Raw genomic sequence first — 26,062 nt, 5'->3', positions numbered from 1 at the left:
AACAGAAAAGAGAAGCCAACAGCCCCACATGGACTGAGGTGTGCATTGGCATCATGGTGTGTCTTAGGTACTGTCCTGTTGCTGTGAGGAGACACCGCAACCAAAGCAACTTAGAAAAGAGAGTGTTTGATTAGGGGCTGGTTTATGGCTTCAGAGACTTAGTCCATTTCCCTTTCAGTTAGAAGCATGGTAGCAGGCAGGCAGGATTCATAGGCAGACACACACACACACACACACACACACACACCTGGGCCTCTTAAGACCTCAAAGACCCTGAGTAACTCGCCTCCTCTAACAAGGCCATACCAACCAATCCACCGCCCGGAGGCAAAGCTTCCAATATATGAGCCTATAGCGGCCGCTCTCTTTCAGACCACCACGTGGTGTAATGTGCTAGTTTCGTTGGCTTTCTGGTAAGCTAAAATCTGTTTCCTTAATATGACTTTCTTTCTCTTTTCTAAGACCTGCTTCAGATTCGGACAGTGACATCATCTTTGACAATGAAGACGAAAACAGTAAAAGTCAGAATCAGGTAAATACGTAAGTATACGTTACCTAGTTTTACTTAGAGCATGAAGCGTAAGCAAATGGCATCAGATGCTGTGAACATCCTGCAGAATGTAAAAGCCTTAATCTGACATGTGAGTAGCAGTTTTAAAACATAGCCATTCGGGCCTGGTGTGATGGCGCACACCTTTAATCCCAGTAGTCGGAGGTAGAGGCAGGTGGATCTCTGTGTGTTCGAGGCCAGCCTGGTCTACAAAGCAAGTCCAGGCCAACCAAGGCTACACAGAGAAACCCTGTCTCAAAAAAACAAACAAAAAAGCCACATCCATTCATTTAAAATATATGCTACTTGTGTTTATTACGGGCTTTCATTCACATTATAAATGTATACTGATATATATATAAATGTAGCATAAGTCTTATACCGACAAAGGAGAAATACATGGACGAGCTGTACTTTTCCTGCATGTGGTAAAAAGTTTCACCCTCTAAGAGGGCTTAGAGGGCTAGCTTAGCAGGTTAAGAGCACTTGCTGGCTCTTGCAGACCCGAGCTCGGTTCCCATCACCTACAAGATGACACACAACCACCTGTCAGTCCAGTCCCGGGGGGTCCAGCATCTTCTGGCCCCCACAGGCATCTCTAAACTCAAGCAGGCATGTACATACAAGTAGATGAAATAAATTCTACAGAATCTTTGTGTCTTAAGTTTCCTAGTGGATTGGGAAACATTCCTTGTGGTCGGGGATAAGGGGTGAATGCAGGTTACAGTGTCTCATCACAGAGTTAACTTAGCCTTAGCTACCTCAGTTAATCTTGATGCTCATTTGGACAAACGGTCTTCTAGCACAGTGTTTTAACATGGCCCTGCAATGTCTGAGGAGGCAAAGGATCACAGCCAGCCTTGTGTTATGGCGGATGCTAAGGACAAAAGGAGATAATGCCAGGATGAACCTTAACCTGTAGTAAAAATAAAGTTTCTTGGTAGAACTTGTCCCTTCTGGGGGCTGGAGAGATGGCTCGGCAGGTATGAGCAAGTACCGCCTTGGAAAAGAAGCTGAATTCGGTTCCCAGGAACCAGGTCAGGCAGTTCACAGCTGCCTGTAACTCCAGTTCCAGATGTTTACAGTGCGCGCGCGCGCGCACACACACACACACACACACACACACAGAATCTCTTTTAAAGAACTGTCTCTCGTAGGAGGGATATAAAACACATTTCTCCATATGGCTCACGGTTTTAAAAGCTTGACAGACACTCTGTAGCCTTCAGATTCCTGGTAGCCCTGCTTCTTCTCTGGTGAGGCCACAGAGCCCCAGGCTGGTACCTCAAGTTCAGAGTAAAAACAGTGGGCTGTCCATTGTAAACGCTGAACAATAAGTGTTCTGTAACTGTATTACTTGGAATAAAAGGGTAACCATCAGCATTTATGAGTTCACTCACAGGATATAAACATGTAGACCTTGTTAGATATACAGTTTAATTGATTTGAATGAGTTAGCCAGTATGTTTTTAATAAGCACTTACATTCCTTTTGCTTTCATTTTTAATTATAAATTTAGCTATAATAATAGCATAAGTAATCTAATATTTGCTTTTAGTTTTAGTTTTGCATTTCATTATTAAGAGCATCAAATTTATGCTTCCAGTTTGGCTCAGTTACAGGCAACATCCCAGGAGCATTCTAATTGACGGGTAGAAACCCCAAGGGCTTAATAATCTTCACAGACACTCTCCAGAGAATATAAGTAATTCAGTAGTTGAATCTAGTTATTTCAAAAACAGAACTTTTCATTTTTCTTTAAAAAGGGAAAATATTGAAAACCATCCTTCCTCATAAAAACTGTAGTCAGGGGACCAGAGCATATAATAATGCTCTATAGAGAATTGACTCCCAGCACTGTCTGGCTCACAACTGCTTGGTTCTTCTATGACCTCTTCTAACCTCCACAGGCACATGCACTTACATGTACACCCCTACACATAGGCATGCACATATAGATATAACTAAAAATAGAAAAAATAAAATCTACTAAAAACCCTGTAAACAAGAAATGATCAGAAGCTAGCTAATGCTTCTTTCCCTTCTTGGGGTTAGAAAGTATTTAAATATGTCTACCCAGAAGAAAAGACTTTAGAATATGTATTTTTAATGCATTTATATGTTTCTGTCTGAGGTCATGCACACCATGTAAGTGCAACTGCCCCATGGAGGTCATAGGGCACTGGGTCCCCTGGAACTGGAGTTAGAGGTGGTTGTGAGCTGCCCATTTTGGTGCTAGGAACGGAACCCAGGTCCTCTGCAAGAATAGTAAGCACTCTTAACCACTGACCAGTAACCATTTTCTGGGCTCTCCAGCCCTGGAAAAGACTTAAGGTACCATGAATTAGAAGGAAAACATGAGTGGCAGCAACTCATGGGGGGCTCGGGGGTATAGCCCAGAGGGCACCATACCCTTTGAGAGTATGTACACCTTAAAACTGCTCTCCGTACATCCCACCAAAGGGAACCATCCTGGTCACACAGGTTCCCCTGTATTCTTCTGCCCTTCTTAACATTATCTTATTCTGGCCTTCAGTGGGAAGGCTTGGGCAGGAGGCTTTCTCTTACTGCACATCTTACCTGTCCCCATTTTCCCCATCGTCCTGTGTACTAGCAGCTCTGTGAGCTCTGCAGAATTTCTGGTTATAGCAGACTTTCCTTTAAAGTGCTCCAAGCTTCTAAAGGACAGTTTGTGTTCTCTTCTGCTGATGTCCCCTAAAACAATAGGAGGCCACGCACAGGCATGAAGTTGGGTCTTAAAGCACAGGTTCTTGAAGGGGGTGATGCTCTCACTTAATTTCTGCCCTCAGTTTGAGTTCTCCTGTGTTCTTCTTGGTTTAGAATGAAGACTGCAATGGAAAGGACAGTTGCCATGAAATTGAGCCATCAGTGACAACCGAGGCTATACATTACCTTTATATCCAGGTGAGGCCATGGTGGACGGCTCAGTGTCGCGGTGCCTCTCATTGCTTGTTGCCGGTGTGTTTTATGATGTGCCACAAGGTAATGGACAAAAAAGGACTGACTGGCATTGCTAAAGAGTAATTGGTCCTGAGGAGGCAGAGGCAGGCGGATCTCTGTGTGTTCGAGGCTAGCCTGGTCTACAAAGAGAGTCCAGGATAGCCAAGGCTACACAGAGAAACCCTGTCTCCAAAAACAAACAAACAAACAAAACAAACAAACAAAAAAAGCCCCGAATAATTGGTCAAGAAAGCTATGTCATGGAAGCCTTCTCTGCGCCTTGAACTCATCCTTTTTCCCAGTGTTATCAGGTGCACCACAGGGCAGCTCTGGACCCAGGAGGTACAAGTTCTTGTCCTGGATCCACCCGTCTCTACTGTGTGAGCTCAGATGAGATTCTTTAGTCTTTTGTGCCTCAGTTTCCCACAGAGTAATTAGCTGTGTGGTGCTTCTCACAGCTAAGTAAGATGAAGAGCCTAGAACCATGTCTGAATCCCATGAATGCAGGAGTGGGCATGCAGCAGGTGGCACATGCCTTTAATCCCAGCACTAGGGAGGCAGAGGCAGGCGAGTTCAAGGCCAGCCTGGTCTATAAAGAGAGCTCAGGACAGCCAGACCTGTTACACAGAGAAACCCTGTCTCAAAATTAAAAGGGGAGGGGGGGAGTGGGCATGCCATAACTGTCTGTGTGTGTCCTTTTTCTCAACAGTCCTGTGAAGGGAAGGGTGGGACTCCTAGGAGCTGGAGGCCCCAAGTGGGGCCTGGAGGGTGACTCTGAGTGGGCCATTGTGACTCTGGGGACGCGAGGATGAAGGCTGGTCTGTGAAACAGCGCGACACTTCTGCTTGAGTGTTTTCCGACTCTAGCTCTGGCTTGAACCCAGAAATGAGTTTCACACATTGACAGAAGGCGTAAATGATGCTAATTGTTTTCTCTCTTAATACTCCCAGGGAGGGGTGAGACAGAGCCCCTGCTTGAATGTTTCCATGCGTGTAATGTTTTTCTCTATAGTCAAAGGACATTTGTTATTCATGTACAAGTAAAGCCAAGAACATCATTAGGCTAATTAGCTATTCTTGGAAATTTGAGATTGGAAGCAGTCTTGTAACATAATAACATTTTATTGCAATCTCAAATTTTATGTTTATAACAGGGATTTTAAACAAATAAAACCTTTTAAAAATAAGCAGCTAGCATGCAAGAGGTCCTGAATTCAATCCCAGTGGAGGTAAAAGGCTACTTTACCTGCTAATATTATGTATATTTGCCCATTGCATTCTTCAGTACTATTGGTTATTAACGTTACTATTAGACACACAGTTGCTTCTGTGGGTGCTGGGGATGGAATCCATAGCTTCCAAAACTCCTTAAAATCCCTGGCACAAGTTTTAACAGGAGTGATTACATTGAGTTTTCTTCCTTATTTCTAACGTTTTGGGGTTGGGTTAGGTTTTTTATTTTTGTTGTTGCTGTTTGTTTGTTTGTTTGTTTGTTTGTTTTCTAAGACAGGGTTTCTCTGTGTAGCCTTGGCTGTCCTTGGCTCCCTTTGTAGAGCAGGCTGCCCCTGAACTCACAGAGATCCGCCTGCCTCTGCCTCCCCGAGTGCTGGGATTACAGGCGTGCCCCACCGTGCCCGACTTATTTTGAACTTTTATCCTCCTTGTTTTGACCAGGTCGTGAGCAGGTTTGTTCTTTTCTGTAGATGGAGTACTGCGAGAAGAGCACTCTGCGTGACACCATTGACCAGGGACTGTTTCGAGATACCGTCAGGCTTTGGAGGCTTTTTCGAGAGATTCTGGATGGATTAGCTTATATCCATGAGAAAGTAAACTTTATAACATCTCATGTTCATATGCTTCTAGTTATATGAATTGTGTGTGTGCGCTGCATGGATGTTTGTGCATGTGCTGTGGGGATTAGGGACACACTGCCCTGTGAATGTGCTTGTGGATGCCAGAGGTCAACGGCCCCATAGCCTCATATATTTGAATGCTCGGTCTCCAGTTCATCTGGGAAGGATTGGGAGGTGTGGCCTTGTTGAAGGAGGTGTGTCACGCTGGGAGGGCTTTGAGGGTTTCAAAAGCCCACACCATTCCCAGTTAGCTCTCTCTTCCTTGTAGTTCGTAGATCAGGATGCAAGCTCTCAGCTACTGTTGCAGTGCCATGCCTGCCCGCCTGCTGCCATGCTCCCTGCCATGATGGTCGTGGACTCACCCTCTGAGACTTTAAACCCAAATAAACTCTTTCTTCTGTGTGTTGTCTAGGTCAAAAGAAAAGTAACTAAAATAGGTATCTTCTTCTATTGTTCACCTTTTTGTTTTTCTTTTCTTTTCTTTTCTTTTTTGAGACAAAGTCTCTCATGAAGCATGGAGCTTGCCACTTCAACTAAACTGACTGGCCAGCCAGCTTTCAGGATCTATTTGTCTGCCACCCTCCCTCTATACACAGCTTTTATGTAGGGGCTGAGTATCTGAATTCAGGGCCTCATGCTTTCCTAGCAAACACTTTACCAGCTAGGCATGGTGGCGCACGCTGTTAATCCCAGCACTCTGGAGGCAGAGGCAGGTAGATGACTGTGAGTTCGAGGCCAACCTGGTCTAAAAAGCAAGTCTAGGACAGCCAAGGCTACACAGAGAGACCCTGTCTCGGAAAAAGAAAAGAAAAGGGAAAAGAAAATATAGAACAAGTGTATAGAACAAAGCCAGGGAGGAAATTATGGGTATGAGAAATAGTCGTTTCACACTTAGTTAGGTTTATTGTTTATTTGTGTATACATGTGTGGGCCGGTGAGTGCCACTGTGCGCATGTGGAGGTCAGAGGACAATTTTCTTTTCTCCTGCCATGTGAATGCCATGCATCAAACTCAAGTTGCCAGGCTCTGTGGCCAGGGCCTGTGCCTGCTGAGCCACCTTGCTGGCCTGAAATAATACATTGTTGTAGGTAATAGAACAAAGTACCAGAAGACAGGAACAGCACCTGAAAGTGAGGATGGGGGTCACCAGGCAGTGGCCCCTGCATCAAATCCAGCTCACAGTTGTTCTTACATGACCTGTGAACTAAAAATAGCTTTCATATTTTTAAGTGTTTCTAACAATTTTTTTAAAAAAGAAGTAAGGCTCAGTAACATGGCTTAACTGTGTGTAGAAATGTCATTCATTGTAAAGCTAGAAGTTGACAGTACAAGGGTAGTGCTCCCAGGCCTGGCTCTGGAGTAAGAGACTGTTCACATGTTAAACATGGAATTGTCTCATGCATCAGACAGTGAAAACATGTTAGGTTTTTGTTTCCCCTTTGCCTCAACTTTTTGGAACTTCAAAACGTTCATACTGTGCCTCGTTCATATTGAGAAACCAGGAAATCTACATGACATAATTTGTAATGTGGAAAATAGAAGGAAGTCTAATAGATACCATCAGACCTCTCCCCGTGGTGCTGTCCTGGGGTCCTGGGAGCGTGCGCTTATGTTTTCAACATCTGTACTCTATCAGCTGGGCCCCAGCTCTGTGCATCACCTCCATACGCAGAGGCACACACACGTGACAAGCCCATGCTTGAGAGCGACTCTTGTTCTCAGAGGCAGAAGTTGCCTTTACTTCATATAAAAGCTCGGACAGGGAAGAGCTCTTACTACATTTAGCATCTTCTGTGTGAGGCAGTGAGCATAAGGAGCCCTCAGGAGGAGGACGCGGGCCGCCTGTCATGCCAGCACTGAGTCATTCATCCCTGGGAGCTGGCGGTACAAACTGGAATTTCACTGCCCAAGGCTCGTGAAAGCGGTGGAATAGGTGAACGTCGGTGCGGTGAGAATGAGTGGAGACGTACAGTGCCCTAGTGCAGAGGAAAACACAGGAGAGGCGATGAGAGTAGTGTGGGAGCTGGCCAGGACAGAGGGAAAGGTGACGGGAAATCTCTGAGGGCGTCTGGTGGTGGGAGCCTGGGAGTTGTCCCTGCTCAGGACCACTGGTGAGAGGTCACAGAACCCTCAGAGGACATGCCAGAGACCACACATCTAGAGCAGGGTGCTCCATGGCAGAAGATCGCATCCAGTCGTCCTCACACGCTTGGCCTTTCAAACCAAGCAACACATAAAGTGCTGGCTACACTTGGGAAGCAATTGTTGGATTCTTCATTGTCTTCCAACAGGGAATGATTCACCGGGATTTGAAGCCTGTCAACATTTTTTTGGATTCTGATGACCATGTGAAAATAGGTGATTTCGGTTTGGCAACAGACCATCTAGCCTTTGCTGTGAGTATTTTTTTTAAAAGCAGGGTATACCTGAAAATGACCTGGGTGCCTTAATAGTCCTAGGAATACAGAGATGGGATAGCGGCCCCTGCGCCCTGCCAAGTCACTCTCTGCTGCGAGGAGAGTCTGAAGGGACAGGCTGCAAGTGTCTCTTAGGCTTTGAATAATTTTTTTTTTTTTAGAGGGAGGAAAGGGGGGAGGGGGCGAAGAGTTTCAAGACAGGGTTTCTATGTGTCACCCTGACTGTCCTGGACTCCTTTGTAGACCAGGCTGGCTTCGAACTCCAGCGATCCACCTGCCTCTACCTCCCAAGTGCTGGGATTACAGGTGTGCGCCACCACATCCAGCTCAGGCTTTGAATCAGGACATGAAATTACTGGTTTATGAACAGTGGTTAGGTAAAAGGCATGTACTGCTTCATGAAATAATTTGATATTTCATATTTCTTTGCTAGGCATTTGATAAGATGTTTTGCATCTGAGGAACTTTGAGTTAGTTTGCAAAAGTGAGGCTCAGTCCTGGACAAACACTTGTTCTGCCTTTATGGATTAGTATAGCATACAGAGCTAATTCATGTGAGGTGAGAGAAATAGTGAGAGGGGAGGAAATATGTGACTGTGAGGAATGAAAAAGTCTGTAAACCCGGTGTCATGGCACATACCTATACTCTAAGCTACTCAGATGGTTGAAGCCAACGAATCCATTAAACCCAGGTGTTCAAGGCCAGCCAGGGCCACAGAGTGAGATCCTAACACCCACCCCCAAAGAGATGGGAGAGGAGCAGTAAGGACTGGGTCCTGAGCAGAACAGAGAAAGTATAGTGAAAAGCGCTGAGACCAAGCAGTCAGCATGACGGGATGTTGTCGCCAACTACAGAACCGAGCGTGGGCTAGGAGGTACAGGGGAGGTGCTGTGGTCCCTCTGGTATGTGCAGGGAGCCTTATCACTGCCCTATGCCCTGGCTTTGGCAGAACTCATGCCTCTTCTATAAAAGGTGTGGGTTCTAGGACCTGCTACAAAGACTGACCAGCAAAGTAGACAGAAGGCCAGTGACAGTGCCCGGAGCGTGTCCTTGAGGTCAGAATGTGTTGGTTACTCTTCTGTTGCTGTGATAAGACCCTATGACACAGACAATTTATAGCAGCGGTATCTGGGGTTGCCAAGGGTAAGAGCCCAGTGTTGGCAGAGCTGGGGTAGCTGGCAGCTGGAGAAAGCGGGAAACAGAGCACACTGGGAGTGACTCGAATCTTTTAAACCTTGTAAGCCTGAGGCATACGTCCTCCGGCAAAGCCACATCTCCTAGTCTCCGCCCAAATAGCCACTAAGTAGAGACCAGGTGTTCAAATGTGCAAGACTTATGGATACCTCATTCAAGCCCCCAGACTTGGTTTAGAGTGTGACTGGGGGAGGGGGGAGACGGCGAAAGCGCCTCGTGAGTGTTTCAGCAAGGGACAGTGGGGCCAAGATGACCAGCCTTTAGGGGGGAAACCGCAACCCTGACCTGGAAGAGGTCATAGCATTAGAAGAGGTAGAAGAATGACTTTGTTACTGTGTTTAGTTCTCTGGCACTTCCTGTAACAGGGTCTGTTCTTGGTGTCTGTGGTGTGAACATACATTGGTTTCTGTAAGAGCCGTCCAGTGAACTCATCTTTCTCTCGCTTTCACTGTGTTTCCTTTGAGCCTTGCATGAATGAGCTAACTAAGAATAAAAAAAATAAGTAAATGAGGTAACTCACAATGGTGGTAATAATTATCCTGACGTCCATGTTAGCTCTTCAGTCTTCATTAAAAGCAGATGTGCCAGCCGGGCTTGGTGGCACACGCCTTTAATCCCATCAGAAGCAGGCAGATCGCTGTGAGTTCGAGGCCAGCCTGGTCTACAAAGTGAGTCCAGGACAGCCAAAGCTGCACAGAGAGACCCTGTCTCGGGGAAAAAAAAAAAAGAAGCAGAGGAACTGTTGCCATGGAATGGTCTGGTTTGATCTGTACTCGCCTGTGTTTTAGGCTGAAGGCAAACAAGATGAGCAGCCGAGCGATCCTGTGACTAAGTCTGACCCTTCAGGTAAAGCCTCTACGTCATCCATGGGTTTGAGAACAGACCATAAAACTTGTCAACCTTGAAATCTGCCTTTTACTTATAAAGACTTGATTCTGAAGCAAATTAAAATTATTCTTTGAATAGTTTTGTGAAAACTTAGGGTGTTTTTGTTTTGCTTTTGTTTTGGTTTTTTTCAAGACAGGGTTTCTCTGTGTAGCATTGGCTGTTCTAGACTAGGCTGGCCTCAAACTCACATCCATCCACCTGCCTCTGCCTCCTGAGCGCTGGGATTAAAGGAATACGCCACCATGCAAGGCCGAAACTTAAGTTTTTGGGTTTTTTTTTTTTCACTATATTAATTGTTCTTAAGACACCTCAGAGCTTCTATTAGTAAAATAATGAATGTTCTTTTGGGGCCCAAAGCTGTGGCCCAATTGGTCCTGTAAGGTTCCCTCAAGACCCGGTCTGTCTGGGGTACTGTCTAGTCCCAGCCTTCCTGTGTAAGCAGAGGCCTTTGTGTGCAGCACTGAGGGACAGTCTAGGGTGTAGATTCATCACTCTGTAGTGTTCCCAGTGGGTACTGCAGATAACAGATCTGACCTCCCTTTGAAGAAACTTTTTTGTTCTGAGTGAGCAAGATGGCTCAGCAGGTAAAGGTGCTTGCCACCCAGCCTGATGACCTGAGTTCAACCCCTTGAGCCCACCCAGTGGAAGGAGACACTGAACTTGCACAAGTAGTTCTCTGACCCCCACATACATGCCACAGCACACACAGGCCCCCACACAAATGCCTAAGTGTAACTAAGGGTTGGGGGGAAGCCCTTTGGTTTTCAACTCACTTTATTTGGAGCTGGGGGTGTAGCTCACTGCCACTTACCTGGCACGCAGGCCCTGGGTTCAGTACTTAGCTCTGTGAAACAACACCAACAGTAATGCTCTCGTTCTGTTTCCTCCACAGGCCATTTGACTGGCATGGTTGGCACTGCTCTGTATGTAAGCCCCGAGGTCCAAGGAAGCACCAAGTCTGCATACAACCAGGTACAGAGTGGGTGTGTAAGTTACAAGTCAGAGCATCAGTACTGTAACAGATAGGGTTTAGGGACCAGCTGACGTCGGAATAGTCACCGATTCCCACTCCAAGCCAGCATGCAGCAATGCCCGAGCAACTGAAGCTGGCACCGTTGTTGCGGAAGTTTGCAGCTCCTCTATCCATTGGGAGTATCTGAGCTAACCTCATGCTGTTCCTCTCCCCGGGTCAGGAACATAGGGAGCTAGGCAGTCACGGGAGTAACAGCTGTGTTCCCAGCCCTCAGGGAGCTGACCCAGTGATGATGGAACCAGTAACAAGCAAGGAGGACACAAGAGAAATGTCCTAAATCGTGATGAGCCCTGTGTAGAAAGGAACTGAGCACCAAGGCAGTCGTGGGGCCTAGCAGTCATTCAGAATTATTTTCTTCAGCTCTGGGCATTCAGCCCCACGGGCCTCGAATATTCTAGGCAGTGCTCTACCATCAAGTCATATGCTGAAACCCTTACAACAGAATAAAGGATGAACAAAGACCAGCTAGGGCTAGGGGTGTGGCTCTGTGGGCAGAGCGCTTGCCTGGCATGTGGAAGGCGCGGTCCTATCAGTAGCACCGACCAGCCATGGCCAGAGCATGCCAGGCACGGGGAGGGGTGAAGCATCAGAAATAGAAGACATCAGGAAAAGGCCCTTGGAAAGGGGAGCACATTGCATACAGCGTGGCAGCTACAGTTTATAGTAATACACAGTAGCGTGTAATAATTTCAAACATTGCAAGAGACCAGATCTCAAATGTTCTTACCATAGAGAGAAGGGGGCGAAGGAGAGACTGGTAACTAGGTAAATATGTGGATATGTTAGCTTGACTGTGACCATTGTTTCTGAATGAAAAATTTGATGATTTGCTTTTAAAATTACAGGTCTAATGACTGTTTTTAAAGACCAGATCATCAAATTTATCAGCTTCTTTCCAGTGCAAACCCCCAAGCTGCTGGAAGCTACACTTGGACATCAGAACTCTCTAAAGACCCTTCTGTTTCCCCCCAGAAAGTGGATCTCTTCAGCCTGGGAATCATCTTCTTTGAGATGTCCTATCACCCCATGGGGACGGCCTCAGAAAGAATCTTCGTTCTCAACCAGCTTCGAGATGTGGGTGTCAGATATGTCCGATGCATAATTTCCCAGTAGCCTCTGTCACATGCGGAGATCAGAGCACAGAGCAGACTCTTTCCTGGTATTTATAATATAGACGAGGCGATCAATTGTTGATTTTTTTTTTTTTTTAAAAAAGGTCTTAAGACTATAGCCCAGGCTGGCCTGAAACATGAGATCCCCTGAATCCTTCCAAATGTTGGGATTACAGGTGTGTGACACCAAGCCTGGCTGCCTCCTACAATTTTAATGACTTTCATTGGCCGATACATGCTAAGATAGTCAGTTCTGTCACTTTCAGTGAAATGTCTTCAGGACAAAGAGAGTTACTTCATTTAAGTTGCTAACATGGCAGTTTTGGTAACCAGAGCTCATCGCATAGACTGGGGTTCTGAGTTCCACTGCACGTCCATCGACATGCCCAGTGAGGAAAAGCAGTTTTGTTTGTTCTGAAGTCAGAGACGGGCCTCTGTGGTAGAGTATTTGCTGAGCCTAGCACACACATGCCTATCAAAACTACCAATCACTTGAGCTGTTGTTCCCCAGTGACATGCCCACCCGTGTTCTTAAGATTAACCCTTGTCTCAGTTGCTGTTTGATTTTGCAGGGATGAATGTTAGGGGGTGAGGTCATGGGTGCCCATAGGGCGCAAAGGCAAGCAGAAGTATTTGTTAATTAAATCATACACAGCCAGCCAGGCATGGTGTGTGCATGCCTACAGTCCCAGCACCTGAGAGAGAGAGAGAGATCATGAGCTCAAGGGCAGCCTGGACTATGCAGCAAAACCCTGCCAACCACAATGTAATGACAGATAACAAAGACAGATGAACTGGTAGCGCCTACACTGAGATGCTCCTGTGGGTACTTCAGGGAGTAATTGAGTTACTTTTGACAGCAGCATGTGGGTAGCAGTTTGTGGCGTGTAGGTGAACAAACCGGGGTGATTCTGTCGTTCACCTTAGCTGGGATGTCCCTAGATGAGGATGTCCTTGAGGAAATGTCTTTCTGTAATCTGAAATTATGTTTATTCCCTCATTTCCAGAACATCTAAGCTATCAGGTTAACCTTGTACCTGAGGTCCTGTTTATCAGCAAAGTGAGGACGTAAGGAGCTAACTAAATTTGTCCTGTTTGAGGGGAGAGAGCCAGCCTCATGTAGTCTCACCTGGCCCCCAGCTTGGCTATATGTATAAGAATGCCCTGGATCCTTCCACCTCCAAGCGTTCCTCTCAAGTTGATGATTTGATAGAATTTTGCCCTTTCTCACTATGTGTTTCATTAAACTGCTTTGTGTTTCTATGAAACCCTTAAATTTAATTTGTTCCTTATACTGACTTCTGTCAACAATAGATAGTCAGGGCAAAAGTCTCTAATTTAAATTCTCTTTAATATAAACTTAAGGGAGGGAATTTCCATAGCCTAGGCCATCATTTGGGGGATGTCTGCATTAACAGACTGTGTGTGTGTGTGTGTTGGAAGAGTGAGCCCAGGGCGAGGAGAAGGTGTTGTGTTAGCAAATTTTAATTTGCTCTTTGGTTATCTTACTGTGATGAATAAAAGCTTTGCCTGTGGCAGCCTGCCAAGCGCTTGCTGATTTGAATATAATGCTCTTTTAGCCCACATCGCCCAAGTTTCCAGAAGACTTCGATGATGGAGAGCACACAAAACAGGTAATTTGCTGACGCTTTAATTGCTGTGTCTTCAGTCTTGGGTTTTAATTACTGTTTCTCTTCGTTTTCAATTAGTGATTTTCTGCCATTCATGCTCTTGTGTTCTAGGAACAATGCGGGGGGAATATGAAAAGATGAAGCTCTTAAGATGTTACTAGACTTGAAATGCACTTGAAAAGGCCAAGGTCTGACAGAGCAAATGAACGGACTCCAGAGTCCTCTGTGTGCTCAGATGTGCCTTTGAAGTGTTACTTGGACCACTGGCTTAGCTGTGAGGGAATGCTTGGCAGGAATGCTTCTAGAACAAGTTGCTTTAGATAAAACTTAGGACGTAAAGGGGAAAAATTATAATCTCAGTCTGTTTTATGAGGGATTCCAGGCTGTGCAGAAAGGATTACACTCTCCGGGCGGTCTGCTGTTAACAGGTTTGGGGGATTTTTGGTTTTATAGTGCTAGGGCATCAAACCCAGGCCCTCCACATGCTAGGCAAGTGCTCCACCCCTGAGCTATTTCTGCAGCTGATTTAGAGCTTTTCAAAGCCAGATAACTTCTCACATATACTGTGGCCCTCTGAGTGCGTGTGTGTAATTCATCCCAGGCTGGCACTGGCACCCAGCTAATATGAGAGTAACCGGTGAGCTGTGTGCTGTCTCTGGCATTCCATTCTTCTTGCTGATAGCTGATGGCTGTGATGAAACCTCCACTCACTGATACCCAGTATAGGGAAATGTGTTCCTTACACTGACTTTTATTTACAATGATAGGGCAAAGGTCTCTTATTTAAACTGTCAGTGTTGAGAACAGAGGCATAAACAGAGCCTGTCAATATTTGCAACGTTTTACTGGCTGCATGTCTGTGTGGCCGAGCCACTGTGCCTCTCTGTGATGTTAGCTTTTCTTACCTGTGAGACAGGCACCAGGGGTACTTTTTAATTCTGTTCTTGTAGGTTTCGTACTCCGATGGTGTTTATGTAGCATGACACTGTTTAAGGCCAACAGGGCTTATCAACTGCCACTAGAAACAGACTGTTACCTGTCATTCTTATTTTGTTAGCTGCTATTTTATTAGCGTTCACTGTGTTTCTGGGTGTCATAACTATAAACACTCACTTCATAGACAGGGTCTCTTTACATATCTCTGGCTGGCCTAGAACTCAGAGATCCACCTGCCTCTGCTTCCACCACACCCCTCAGGAGGGTAGTTTAAAGACAGACACACTAGAGATGTTTAATAAAATCCATCTAAAAGATAAAATTTTATGTTCTCAACTACCCTTCCAACGTTTTGTTGGTTTTTTTTTATATATATAAATTCTTATTCTAAACTACAGTACTAAGAATCATAAAGGGCAGTTAGGCATGGTGGCACACACCTGTAATCCCATTACTCAGGGAAACAGAGGCAGACCGATCTCTGTGAGTTTGAGGCCAGCCTGGACTATAAAGGGAGTCCAGGACAGCCAGGGCTACACAGAGAAACCCTGTCTTGAAAAGAGGAGGAGGGGAGAAGGAGGAGGAGGAAGAGGAGGAGGAAGAGGAGGAGGAGGAGGAGGAGGAGGAGGAGGAGAAGAAGAAGAAGAAGAAGAAGAAGAAGAAGAAGAGATGCAGTCTGGTAGCACAGTTCAAAGCACAGTCTGTGTAACAAGTTCCAAGTCAGGCAGGCTATATAGTTAGACTGCCTAAATTTTAAAAAAGGGTCCTTACAGAACCTTTCGAAGGTTTGTGTTACTTCAGAGAGCTCTCTACTATGGAGGCATAGCAAACCAGGTAAAGCAAGAATCCAGGGAATGGAGTAAATACCATGAATGGAGGAAGAGCAAGGACACGTGTAGTGCGCGTTAAGGGTGCTGGGGGCGCAGCGAGTGCTTTGTGCTAACATAGGGCATCGGGCTCTTTGGTGTTCGCTCCACATGTCTGTTCTTATACAGTAACTTCTATTTATAAGATTTAAGCTCAGCTTCTGTGTGGTTTGCTGAGTTAGCTATTATGTCTTTGCTTGTTGGTGACGTGATATAAAAAGGGCCTCTCCCTCTCAAGAAATACTCCAGCTACATTCATCCACAAGTCTGCTTATATGAAGTGCTCATGGCACCGTCACAGATCTCAGAAATGCCAACTAAGTGTAACAAGTGACCTGCGTGATAGGAAGATTCCTGAGTCTTATCTGCTGTGCCTCACCAGCTACGTGCCTGTCACATTGCAGAAATCTGTCATCTCCTGGCTGTTGAACCACGATCCAGCCAAACGGCCCACGGCCACAGAACTGCTCAAGAGTGAGCTGCTGCCCCCTCCGCAGATGGAGGAGTCGGAGCTGCACGAAGTGCTGCACCACACGCTGGCCAACATAGACGGGAAGGCGTACCGCACCATGATGGGCCAGATCTTCGCCCAGCGCGTCTCCCCTGCCATAGACTACACCTACGACAGCGACATCCTGAAGGTGCGCTGAGCCATGCTCTAGTGCGTTTCTCTAGACTTTCCCGTTTTAATTCAGTCTCTGACAAGTTTTTTCTATGCCTATGATACACTCTGATCAGACTCGCCCTCTGCCCTTTCTTATCTTCCTCCCTTCCCTAACTCCCTTTCTCCTGCTAAATGCTTATCTAATCTTCACGCCTTATGTTCTGATAGTTTTTTTAATTGCATTTATTTATTTATGGGGTGGGGCATGCACATGTCATGGCACACATATGGGGGTCAGAGGACAGCTTCCAAAACGTAGTTCTCTCCTCCCACCATGTGTGTCTCGGGGATTGAACTCAAATTGTGAGGCTAGGCAGCGAGTGCCTTTCCCTGCTGAGCCATCCCACTTTCATGTCTTTTGGGTTTGTTTTGGTTTTACATTGTGATACACTGGGTTTAACCAGCTGATCCTCCACTGTAAGCTCTTGGCTTACAAGTTCCTAAAGCCCCAAAAGCACATGTAAAAAGCACAACTGCACATAGTTCATGAAGAGCCATGCTAGTGCTCACTTGCTTGACTCTTGACCCTTTCCACTCTTTGTGCACCCAAGGGACTAGGAGACAGAGCCCCACCCCAGATGCCGAACCAGGGACATCCAAGCAGTCAGATCCATGTGAGGTAACAGAGTGGCTCCCAGAATTGGCAGACGGCCTAGGCAGCTCTGATACAAGGTGCCCCGAGCCCCCAGCAGCGCTGCTGCCTGCCATCTTTGCCTGTGAGGCATCTCAAGAGCCTCTAAAAGCTCCAGATGGCTTATGAAAAATAGTCAAGATGCTAATTTCAGGAGCCTTTATTATTTCATTTCTAAAAATAAAAATAAAAAACAGAAAAACATGAAACAATTTAGAGAAATGTTTTAAAAGTTGGATGAATAGATAACCGGTCTTTGCCATGTGATTCTATATAGTTAACCTGTGGTATAATTTTAGAAGATGGAATTTAGAGGAAACAATATAGATTTTTAAGTGTATATGGTCATGAACACCTGTGGCCCCAGGGAAGCTGAAGAAGATTATGACCAGGCTAGCCTGGGCAACACAGTGAGACCTTGTCTCAGAAATAAGAGCAGAAGGTTGACTTTGTAAGATGCTTTGTAAGACTACAGGTAACTTAATTTTGTCTTTTTTGCTTATTTTTTATTTCTAAAAAGGGAATATCCTAAGTAAATATGTCTCCTCTAAATATATTCAAAGAGACAGTTGCTTGAGACCTCTGCTGTGATCCTAGGACTCAGCTGCACAGTGCCAAATGCAAACCGCAGACTAACATTTTAGCGGAACTCTTGGATTAGGCTTTGGTGATGACATTGTAATCGGTCTCATTTTAGGGCAACTTCTTGATACGTACAACCAAGATCCAGCAGCTTGTGTGTGAAACTGTCATCCGCGTCTTTAAAAGGCATGGTATGTCCTTCCTTAGAAACACCCCCTTCTCAAGCAGTGGTCTAAAAATCACTAGAAAGTCCTTCCAGGGGTGGAGGAGATAGCCAAACAGTAAGACGCCTGCACACAAGTGTAAGGAACTCAGTTGCATCCTCAGCATCCATGTGAAAACCCAGAAATGACAGCACACATCTGTAACCCCAGCATCAGGGCCAGAGACATAGAGCCAGGAAGTTTCCCAAGCTCAGCAGCCAGACAGGCAACTCAGTCAGTAAGCTCAGGCTCAGTGACAGGCCTTATCTCACAAAGCAGGTGGGAAACAATTGAGGAAGACACCTGAGTCAACCTCCCACATAAATGCATGCATACATACATGCATACATACATACATACATGTACAAACCCATGCACATGTGCACATACGAACACATATACCACCTGGGTATGAACACACAAAATAAAGAAAAGGAAGGAAGGCCAGATACAGCTGTGTGTGCCTGTAATCTCAGCATTCAGGAGGCTAAGGCAAGAGGACCATGAGTTTGAAGGCAAGGAAATACAGTGAGACCCAGTGGATTTCGGTATAACTGTATATTAAAATCCATTTATAGGCAGTTGGCATGTGAAATTTGTTTAATTTTATGGCTCAGCTTGTTGAGGAGAAACTGGTTTGACTATTCCAGCCTTGCTACTGAAATAGCTCATAGACTCAGAAATCTGACTGAGCTGACAACCTTAGCCATAGCCCAGCCTGGCCTGTATCCATTTGGAAAGTTGAGGAAAAACTAGTGATGGGCTTTCAGTGGCCCCAGGGGCAGCTCACTCACCTGTTGGGTTTGTGTGTAGTTTGGGTTGCCGGAAGCTCAATTGCTTTTTCTGTGTTTTGGTGTAGGCGCTGTCCAGCTGTGTACCCCACTGCTGCTTCCCCGAAATAAGCAAATATATGAACACAATGAAGCTGCCGTGTTCATGGACCACAGCGGCATGTTGGTGATGCTTCCTTTCGACCTGCGGGTGAGCTGGGATACTCCTGACAGCCTGGGCACCATACCTGCTCTGCTAAAGAATTACCCCTTCCAGATTGGAAGGCATTGTTTACTTACCAGCTAGCGCATCAGTAAAACCCCAAAATGTTACTATCTAGAGCAGTCAGTGCTTGCAACAGCTAGTGGGGTGTGCCGAGTCTGCCCGTGTTCTCTTTCACGTGATCCCCAAGGCTCCCTCAGCTAGCATCTTAGTCTTTCACTTCTACTGCCTCGGCAGCTAGCAAAGCAACCAGCAATCCTCAGTACCAAAGCATTTTTAAAAAGACAAATAGAGGCATAAAGAAAGCATGTGGCCAGGCAGTGTGTACACAGGAAACAAACAGCATTGACAAACTTCGAAAGGGCGTGGAGGGCCTGCCAAGATATATTTGGCTGTGTGCACATGCTTAATTTTATGTAGCAGCCTACAAAATGTTTAAATTATATTATCCAGAGATGACCAGGATGTAGGAAAATTGCTGATGAGAATATTAATTGCTAAGTCTTTAGAAAAGTAATGAAAGAAAGTTCATAAAGTGTTTTAAATACATTTACATATCTATGTAAGTGTATGCCACTTGTGTGCAGGTGCCTACAGAGGCCAGAAGAGGGCATTAGATCCCCTGGAGCTGGAGTTAGAAGCATTGTGTGCCATCAGTCATGGGTGCTGAGAACAGAGCTCATGTCCCCTGGAAGACCAAGAAGTTCTCTTAACCACTGAGCCCCAAAATGTTTAAATTTTCAATACACATTCCGTATTCTAAGAAATGGCTGCTATACCTTGAAGGTTTTTTAAATAACACATTATATGATTGTTAAAAGAATGTTAGGTTATTGTATCAGAAAAGTTTAAACCACTGGGTCTGGCTGCACATGCCTTTAATCCTAGTACTCAGGCAGAAGCAGAGGCAGATGGATTTCTGTGAGTTCGAGGCCAGCCTAGTCTACAGAGCTGGTTCCAGGACAGCCAAGGCTACACAGAGAAACCTTGTCTTGAAAAAAATCAGCCAAATAAATAAATATTTATCATGTTTGTCTATAGAAGAATAGTTAAATATATGTCATTGATATTATGGAATATTAAGAAGTTATTAAAATTTAGCTGGGGGTGGTGGCTTACACCTGCAATCCCAGCACTTGGACACTAAAGTAGGAAAATTACAAGTTTGAGGCTAGTCTAGAGGTGTACTAAGACCTATCTTAGACAAATTAGGGGGCTGAAGAGGTGATTCACTGGTTCAGAGCACCTACTGCTCTTGCAGAGGACCAGATTCAGTTCTCAGAATCCACAGGTAGTGGGCCACTCTAGTTCCAGGGTATCTGATGCCCTCCTCTGACCTCTGCAGGCACACACATGTACATAATGCCTGTACACAACACTCAGGGACATACACATACATGTAATTACATGTATTAAAAAATTAGAGCTAAACTTGTCTATATATCAATAGTCATATATGTGAGGTTAAATACATATATATATATATATATATATATATATATATATATATATATATATTACTATAACTTATCTGTAAACTTGTCTAGATAGCTTAAGAAAACAAGTTCTAAAGGAACTCAAGTCCCACTTCTAAAAGTGAAAGAAACGTGTATACGTGAAGTGCTGTGTATGTCACATGCACTTGGTATGTATGTGAGATGAGCACACTCTTCCACATGTGTGAGTCACCATGCACACCAGCCTGTCTTGGCATCTCCAAAAAGTAAGTGTCCAGGAGTACCTGCTATCTCCTACCCACTTTCCTAAAGGAGGTGTACAGTCACGGCAGTTACCTTGCTGCTTTTCTTTTTTTATGGCTTGTTGCAAAAACAACTTTTGCTTTTATAATGTAAGAGGAAATTCCTTTGAAATCATTATGACATGTGTGAGGGGGTGTGGAAGCAAGCGAGAGGGGGAGGGGAGCATGCACACATGCTCGTGGGGGGGGGAGGTGCTTGGCATGGAGCTCGGGGCCTCCTCATTCGTATGAAGCCAGGGTTCTGCCACTGAGCCACTCCCAGCCCGCCCTTCTGTAGTTTTGGCTTCTTTGTCTGTGTAGCCTTGGCTATCCTGGGCTCACTTTGTAGACCAGGCTGGCCTCGAACTCACAGTGATCTGCTTGCCTCTGCCTCCTGAGCTCTGGGATTACAGGTGTGCGTCACCATGCCCAGTGCTCTATTTTTCTTTTAAGTAAATAAAGCAGTTTGAGATTATTTTTTATAAAGGTGAATAAAAGCTTGTTACCACCTGGGCTTTGTGACAAGGAGATGTCCAGAGGTTACATAGCTGTGCTTAGAGCTGATGTCTGACTCTCTGATTACCAGAGGGTTGGCAGGGCAGATGTTAAGATATGTTTCCATACACTGACACTCAAAGGCAAAAAATAAAAGAGATGTTCTTTGCAAGTTTGGCCCATTAAGAATACTCTCAAATGTCTTTGGGCATCTGACAGTAGTTTTGGTATTTGTGGGTGGTTATTAAGAATTTCCTCTAAGAGACTGATAATGGAACTTAGGAAATTCACTGTAAGAGATAATACTCACTTTGACTATATTATTATATTATAAATGAGAATTTTTAAAAATATATTAGTGTGTGTGTGTGTGTGTGTGTGTGTGTGTGTGTGTGACCCCACTGTTAAGTGGGTGGCTGCACCAAATCCACCTTAAAACCATGTGTGAGTTGTATCCCAGTAAAGCTGTCTTACAGACTAAAAGAGTGTAGTAGTTGGTGCCCTTGACACGGGTCTTTAAAACTTTCTTCTTTCAGGTTCCTTTTGCAAGATACGTGGCAAGAAATAACATACTGAACTTAAAACGGTGAGGAGCTGTGTGTTCCCTGCGTGTGGGTCGATGTGAGAAAGCTGGTGTTTTTGTCTTTTTTCATCTGAAACTTTCACACAGGAAAGAATCCCGGTTGAAGTGTGTGTGAAGGAGCCCAGCCCCAGCGCCCCTTTGTCCTCAGATGGCCAGACTGTCATAAGACATCTTTAGAAGAAAGGAACAGCCAGGTCACCTGACAGGCCTGCCATCCATCCCACGCTTTCTAATGTCCCAGGCAACATAACTGATGTTGTTTTCAGACGGTTGCCTAGGGACAAAAAAAAAAAATCTAGCTGTTCTTGATCTCAGATGGCTGCTTTTAAGGTTTAATTGGAGGGACAAATGGCCAGTGACAACTCCTTGTGCAGGTGACCGAACAGAAGAATGAGGCGACTCAGCAAGAGTGCCCAGCGCTGGCAGCAAGGGCGCGCTTTCAGATACTGCAGGGTCAGACTCTGAGATCTTCGGTAATTTGAGCCATATTGCTGTCAGTAGGGCACACCGCTCCACAGCTCCTTTCCTCAAATAAGAGCACAGCACTCTATGTGCTAGAAGGCCGCAGTTACCAGTCAGCCCTAAAGCGTAGGCAGCTCTGTAGAAAGCCACCACCTAGAGCAAAATTGGTGTAACCTCTTTCTTTAGTATATGTCCCTTTCAGAAATTTTTTTTTTTTTACATTAGCAGTGCAAGGCTGGGAACTGGGCTGTAGATTATGAGGCAAAGCTGGTCTGGTTCAAATCTGACTTTGAACTGTTGAGCACAACACAGATTTTTTTTTTTTAATCTTCATTCTTTTCTTTTGCCCAGCAATTGCTCATACATATTTGTCCCCAATACGCAGCAATCTGAGAAAGCTGGTTTCCTCCTCCAGGTACTGCATAGAACGGGTATTCAGACCTCGCAAATTAGACCGATTTCACCCCAAAGAACTCCTGGAATGTGCGTTTGATATCGTCACGTCTACCACCAACAGCTCTCTGCCCACTGCCGAAACCATCTACACTATCTACGAAATCATCCAGGAGTTTCCTGCGCTTCAGGTTCCTTTCTGCACTTTAACGTGTTGAATCGTCCCGCTAGCGTCCTTCCCTAAGGGTGGCGGGAATCCACACCGCTGCCGCCTCTTGCTTAGTGCTGAGCAGCTCATGGCTTTTCTGAAGCAGCTGCAAAGGGTTTGAGGGCGATGCTCTGAGCTTCATCCAGGGCTCTCACCTCTACCCTGACAGAACTGGGGTGGTGGTGCGTATTGTTTCTTTACCAATTCTTACAAAATTCAAGATGAAGCTGTTTCCCATGATGCTCTTGGCGCATTCCTACCTTGTTCAGAGCCCTCCATGCTCCCTCCTTCATCTCATCTGTCAACTCCCCAGCTCCGCAGGGTGCCCTCTCCCCAGTCCTTACCCTCCTTCACTGATGCTTGCCTGCTCTCCTCACAGGCCCGCCACCCACCACGGCTGGCCATGGACGTTCACTTGTCTAGACAGTCTTTCATCCAGCCGTGCTTCAGACCCTTCTCCCAGAGGCCCCTGCGGGTTGGCTGCCTCACAGCTCTTCACATGAGGCATGCGTGTGCTCACTTATTTTTCTCTAAGCACGGTGTGCTCATTCTAGGCCACTTCTCCCTTTATCCAGTTGTCCCAGCACACCTGTGAGTACTCATTAGCCGGCTGCTGTGGCCAAAAGTAATAATAACCGTTAACCGCCCTCTGCTTACAAGTCGGCTACCACTGAATGGATTCCTTTGCTTCGCCATCTGTGTGAGCTCTTAGCTGAAGATCAACCAGTGCCATCTTTATGCATATTATAAGTGTTACATTCTTTAACTATAACACTGAAGATAATGGGTAAAAAATAAGCCAGGTGGTGGTAGCACAGGCCTTTAATCCCAGCACTCGGGAGGCAGAGGCAGGGGGATCTCTGGGAGTTTGAGGCCAGCCTGGTCTACAAAGTGAGTCTAGGACAGCCAAGGCTATAGAGAGAAACCCTGTCTCAGAAACATAATGCTAAAGAAAGAAAAATAAAGCAGGAGAGAGAGTGCTATGGTTTAGCCCTTCCCTGGTGTTAGGAAAATAAATTAATTACCAGATTTCAGATTTGTTTTTTATAATAAAAATAATAGCATTTTCCTCTACATCCTAGGAAAGAAATTACAACATTTACTTGAACCACACAATGCTACTGAAGGCAATCCTCCTACACTGTGGGATCCCGGAAGATAAACTCAGTCAGGTCTACATTATTCTGTATGATGCGATGGTGAGCATTTGATGCCTTTGACTCGATGTTCAAGGAGGGTGATAATAACAGCCACGGTTACTCTCTGACTCATGCATGCAACTATAAAACTACATGGAGAATTTCACCTCCTTTCTTCATTGCTCTAATGTGACAGAACCAATTGTGGTTAAGATTTATTTTTATTATTTCTAATTATGTGTATATGGGGGAGGTAGCTGTGTGGACAATCTGTGGTTAATGCAGAATGAATTGTGACATTCATTATTGTTACTTGTTAATACACGGAGGCCTTGGCCAGCTTTTCATTCATCTGGCAGATTGGCCTCAAGGGTTCCAACATTACTGTCTGTCTCTAGCCATTTGTTTCTTCCTCCCAAAGTGTTGCTGCTGTTTGGCCATGCTGGGTACAGATGGGGCGCTGGGGACTGGGGAAGGAAGGTTGTAGGTCATTCTTTTTGGTTTTGTTTTGAGGAGGTCTTTTGTTTTCTGAGACAGGGTCTCACTATGTAGGCCAGACTAGCCTTGAATTCTTGAAAGCCTGTCTCTGCCCCCCAAAAACTAGGCGTGTGTCTTTGTTCCCTTTCTCTTCTCCATCAGACGGAGAAGCTGACAAGGAGAGAAGTGGAAGCTAAATTCTGTAACCTGTCATTGTCTTCTAACAGCGTAAGTATCTCCCGATGCCGTGACGGTGTGTTCGCTGGCTCTGCCATTTTATGATGTCAGAAAATGTCACCAGTGAGCAACACAGTCTGCCCCTCACAGATGCAGCTCCCCCTCACTCCCCCCCATGAGTGTTGGTGCCATGGCAACCACTAGGCTTAGAAGAGAGAAACTAGTGCTGTGGTTAAAGAGTGTCCTTCTGTGTGCCCGCCACATGCTGCCTGTCCTGCTCTTGTTGGTTGCCAGGCCCTTTCTTTCACACCCCTTGTAAAGCCTGTGCTCGGCGCAGCCTCCTGCTGAGCAGGCTAGCACCAAGCTGCCATCTTCTGAAACGGGTCATGTGGAACCAGGGCACAGATTTCTGCAAATCCTTCTAGATGCCCTAAGCTCACCCAGGTCTTCTATTCTTCAGAACGGAATTGGGGCTCTTACCTTCCTGGAAAATTGCCTGCCTCTACAATCTTCTGTTTGGTCCAGTCAGCAATAAGAAGACCCTGGAGTGGCAGACATGTCATCTGTATTCTCTCTCTCTGGTGTCATTTAATCTAGGTCTTTGGCACAATAGCCCATATTTGACTGAATGCCTGAACAGTGGAAGAAAACAGAATTTTGTTTATTGCCTCCATATTTGTATAAAAAAGAATTGGTTTTAGTTTTTTTGTGCTAGGGTAGAAAATTACATTCTTCCACTAAACCCAGCCCCAGAATGTTTAAAACATTCCCAGAAGCAACTGGGCATGGTGATGCATGCATTTAATCCCAGCATTCGGAAGCAGAGCCCCCACCCCCTTTTTTTAGGCCAGCCTGGTATACAGAACAAGACCAGGACAGCCAGAGCTAGAGCTACACAGAGAAACCCTATCTAGAAAAACCAAAAAACTTAAAATAAAAATAAGTTTTAAAAACTAAAGTAGCTGGGTAGTGGCACCTTACACCTTTAATCCCAGCACTGAGGAGGCAGAGGCAGGTGGATCTCTGTGAGTTTGAGGCCAGCCTGGTTTGCAGAGCGAGTCCAGGACAGCCAAGGCTTCACAGAGATACTTTGCCTTGAAAAAACTAGATTGACCGACAGACAGCTTTCCCGCCCTTGATCTGAAACTGCATTACTTGATCCTATGGTGATAGCAAAATCACAGATTCCATAGGCTAAAGTGTGATTGCAGATAGGCCAAGTAGAACCTCTGGACGCCTATTGTACGGCGGCCACAGTGCCTGGACACAGAATAAGGGAGGAGCCTCACTCACTTACATCTACCCTCAACTCTTTGAAACAGCTTTCACAGGGCACTCGTATGCCACAGTTGAAAGAAACACCCACTTCCATTTAGGGCAGATGTTCTAGTTCAAGTTTTATCCCTGAGATGAACAGCAAAGACCCACAGCAACTTGGAGGGGAAAGGGTGTGTTTGGCTTACACACCCTTGACGTCAGGGCAGAACCAAAGCCGAGACCATGGAGGAACGCTGCCTGCTGGTGTCTCCCAAGGTTGCTGAGCCTGAGGGACAAAATTCCTTGATTGAGCTTCCATCTGGCAGGGGGCTCTAGTTTGTGTCAAGCTGACAAAAACTAGCCAGCAAAGGAGGTAAAGAAGTTGCACAGGACTTGGAGTTTAGAAATTGAGCCACGTTAACCCTTGAAATGTTAATATTGGAGGAGATATTAGTGACCTAACAGCACAAGGTCCAGGCATAAAGAGCAATGTGTACACATGTCCTGAACAGCCCAAGCCAGCTCCTTTGTGCAGAAAGAGTCCCAAGAATTTGGTTAACCCGTCCAGATCAGTGACTCCAGACCCAGAAGGCTCTTTGAACTAATGCCGCATCTGAAA

At 45.5% G+C, this 26,062-nt stretch overlaps 1 protein-coding gene and 1 long non-coding RNA gene across 5 annotated transcripts in view; both read left to right on the top strand.

Annotated features, from left to right (window-relative positions):
• Positions 1-26,062, top strand: part of EIF2AK4 (eukaryotic translation initiation factor 2 alpha kinase 4) — a 91,870-nt gene that overhangs the window by 46,285 nt on the left and 19,523 nt on the right. For 3 of the 4 annotated variants that reach the window (XM_084775569.1, XM_084775568.1, XM_084775570.1), the window contains 15 exons: positions 463-532; positions 3,392-3,475; positions 5,214-5,336; positions 7,655-7,759; positions 9,764-9,821; positions 10,756-10,835; positions 11,869-11,970; positions 13,589-13,642; positions 15,846-16,082; positions 17,434-17,509; positions 18,381-18,502; positions 21,284-21,333; positions 22,208-22,376; positions 23,476-23,592; positions 24,172-24,237. In XM_084775569.1, coding sequence (XP_084631695.1) covers positions 463-532; positions 3,392-3,475; positions 5,214-5,336; positions 7,655-7,759; positions 9,764-9,821; positions 10,756-10,835; positions 11,869-11,970; positions 13,589-13,642; positions 15,846-16,082; positions 17,434-17,509; positions 18,381-18,502; positions 21,284-21,333; positions 22,208-22,376; positions 23,476-23,592; positions 24,172-24,237 — 1,513 coding nt within the window. Of the gene's footprint in view, positions 1-462; positions 533-3,391; positions 3,476-5,213; positions 5,337-7,654; positions 7,760-9,763; positions 9,822-10,755; positions 10,836-11,868; positions 12,056-13,588; positions 13,643-15,845; positions 16,083-17,433; positions 17,510-18,380; positions 18,503-21,283; positions 21,334-22,207; positions 22,377-23,475; positions 23,593-24,171; positions 24,238-26,062 lie in introns of those variants that run through there. The other variant, XR_014777964.1, reaches the window with a different exon arrangement.
• On the top strand, positions 24,249-25,529 carry LOC311594126. The gene is made up of 2 exons (XR_014777969.1): positions 24,249-24,443; positions 25,402-25,529. It is a non-coding gene; the product is annotated as an uncharacterized lncRNA (long non-coding RNA).

The sequence above is a fragment of the Acomys minous genome (genome assembly GCF_964271855.1).
Source record: "Acomys minous genome assembly, chromosome: 3".
NCBI classification, from domain to species: domain Eukaryota; kingdom Metazoa; phylum Chordata; class Mammalia; order Rodentia; family Muridae; genus Acomys; species Acomys minous.
The sequence above is the reverse complement of the archived record's forward strand: the minus strand, read 5'-3'. Positions and strand labels throughout refer to the sequence as shown.